The 2500-nt window shown below is 38.6% G+C and overlaps 1 protein-coding gene across 1 annotated transcript in view; it reads left to right on the top strand.

Annotated features, from left to right (window-relative positions):
* The window catches only part of LOC143019564 (inter-alpha-trypsin inhibitor heavy chain H4-like), a 108989-nt gene extending 108477 nt beyond the window's left edge, over positions 1 to 512 (top strand). The window contains exon 15 of the mRNA XM_076175317.1: positions 409 to 512. Within this exon, the coding sequence (XP_076031432.1) occupies positions 409 to 426 (18 nt within the window). The 3' untranslated portion in view covers positions 427 to 512. The remainder of the gene's footprint in view (positions 1 to 408) is intronic.
* The last annotated feature ends 1988 nt before the right edge of the window (positions 513 to 2500 follow it).

Genomic DNA, 2500 nt, shown 5'->3' with positions numbered 1-2500 from the left:
ATATTTTGCTTAGATTCCTCCCTTCGTAATGGGTATTGAATGTATTAACTTTTATGCAGTAAATATTTTATGGACTTAAGCGACTTACCTATTGACCCGTCATGCAGAATTACTCAATAATTCGAGACTAATCTGAAAGAAAAGAATACTGATAACTTTTAACTAGCATTATTCTTCCTTCTTGTTACTTTCCTAAAATCTTTCCTTTGGTACCTTCATGACCTCATCTCTTCGAAGCAATATTATTCCCAAGAACAAACATGACATTAATTATTCTTCTCTTATCAGTTTTAATCATAACCATAGTTATTACTAAAGCCTTCTTTCGTTCTCGGTTTTCCATATCTTTTTATCTCCTCTGAGATTTATTTTTCAATTACATTTTCTCACCTCTCTCTTTTTCTTCAGGGCCTACCAGTCAAATGACCGACACAAACCAGCAGCGAACCTGCTTTCAACGTAGACTAGTCAAGCTTGGCAGAGTAAACACTAGGCTTCACGTCGACTGTGGTTAAGATAAAAAATGCTACAATGGTGGCAGCGCTCAGAGATGAATGGAAGGAAAACGCATCTCTTTTGGTCTAGGAGTCACGTAATATCACGTACGTCACCGTCACGCTGGATGAGTATCATGTCACAGTGCATCATGACGTGGTGGAACTGTGTGCAATAGTGTCACGTCAGTCTTGTGACGTCATGCCACCGCTTCCTGTGATGGTATCGTTGAGTAACGCCGTGACAGTATAGGGTGTGTGTGTGTGTGTGTGTGTGTGTGTGTGTGTGTGTGTGTGTGTGTGTGTGTGTGCGCGTGTCATCACACCCAAAGTCACACAGAAATGCACTGTGGAGGAAAGACAAGCGAGACAAAGGCTGCGCAAAAAAAAAAAAAAAAAAAAAATCATACAAATGTCACGCAAGAAATCAGCCCAGTGTTATGGTGTGTAGTGTAGTGAAATGTGGCCTCCTTTCTGATGAACAGAATTGTGCAATAAATATTCAAAAAGATGAGATAAAATCTGCTTAACTAATTGCGTTGTAAGGCTGATCTTTTAGCGCTAACTAGCTTGGTTTATAATTAAAACAAAACCAGAAAAAAATCACAAAAAAGGAGAAATATTTATTACTATCATGGCGAATCGCTTACATGTATCATAAAAAAAAAAATGAAAAGACGACGGACAAAAAATAAATAAAAATAAATAATAGTCGTCAGCCATACCACACAAGTGCTACAATAATATAATAGATATTAACTCTTCTTGTGGCCTATTCATCTTCCAGAACAAATGAGCATCACGTGTCCCCGTTTCCGTGTGACCAGCTTGACCTCACATCATCGCCGATGTCACCAAGTCAAGTAACTAAGTGCCAAGGATATTTAGAAAATAAAAGTTTTATGATTATAATAACTCAAGGAACTATATACAATATGTAGGTTTAACAAGATTTTTTTTTTTTTTTTTTTTGTGAGTGGAAGACTTCCGCGAGAATGAGTGGTATTGTGCGTCGTCGCAGAAGGAGACTTTACGACGTCGACAACAAAGACTCATCGTAAACTTATCGTAAACTTTTGGCATCTCGTTCTAGAGAAAGCCTACCCTCCCACCCCTGCCCTCGCTGCCGTATTTGAAAACGACCGAGGATTTGTGTGTTATTAATAAACAACTTAATCTCTCGTGCATACGGTCCCCAGAACTACATGTGTATCAAGGCATCTATAAGGTTCTGAGAACTCCTCTTCTTCCTCTTCTTCCTCTTCTTTTTTTTAATGTGTTTGAAGGAATCGAACTAAGTTTCCCTGTTTGTATTTTTCCTTGAAAGTTTATTAAAATAGTATGTGTATGTGCAGAGTTCGAGGCATTTTCTAATTGTATAAATTCAAAACAAAGGCTATATAAAGCAGGTAGAGAAAGAGATGGGGAGAGAGGAAAAGAGAAAAAGAAAGACAGATAAAGAGAGAGTGAAAGAGAGAGAGAAAGAGAGAGAAAGTGTGTGTGTGTGTGTGTGTGTGTGTGTGTGTGTGTGTGTGTGTGTGTGTGTATGTGTATGTGTATGTGTATGTGTATGTGTGTGTGTGTGTGTGTGTGTGTGTGTGTGTGTGTATGTGTATGTATGTGTGTGTGTGTGTGTGTGTGTGTGTGTGTGTGTGTGTGTGTGTGTGTGTGTGTGTGTGTGTGTGTGTGTGTGTGTGTGTGTGTGTGTGAGAGAGAGAGAGAGAGAGAGAGAGAGAGAGAGAGAGAGAGAGAGAGAGAGAGAGAGAGAGTACAATATATCAAGAAAACAGTGAAAGAGAATAATTAAATAAAATGTAACGCTACAGACTGACACACACATACACACAGTCACACATACATGCGCATGGAAATATATATGCATATATGCACATATGTATATATGAAGATGCATATGATGAGAAAAATTATAGGTACCTCACCGTCTTCCCGCGGGTCATCTTCAGAACCTATCAACACCTAAATTCTATATGCAGGTGCAACCCATA

Source organism: Oratosquilla oratoria, chromosome 3 (assembly GCF_046742065.1).
Source record: "Oratosquilla oratoria isolate Oo_2021 chromosome 3, ASM4674206v1, whole genome shotgun sequence".
NCBI lineage: Eukaryota > Metazoa > Arthropoda > Malacostraca > Stomatopoda > Squillidae > Oratosquilla > Oratosquilla oratoria.
The sequence above is the reverse complement of the archived record's forward strand: the minus strand, read 5'-3'. Positions and strand labels throughout refer to the sequence as shown.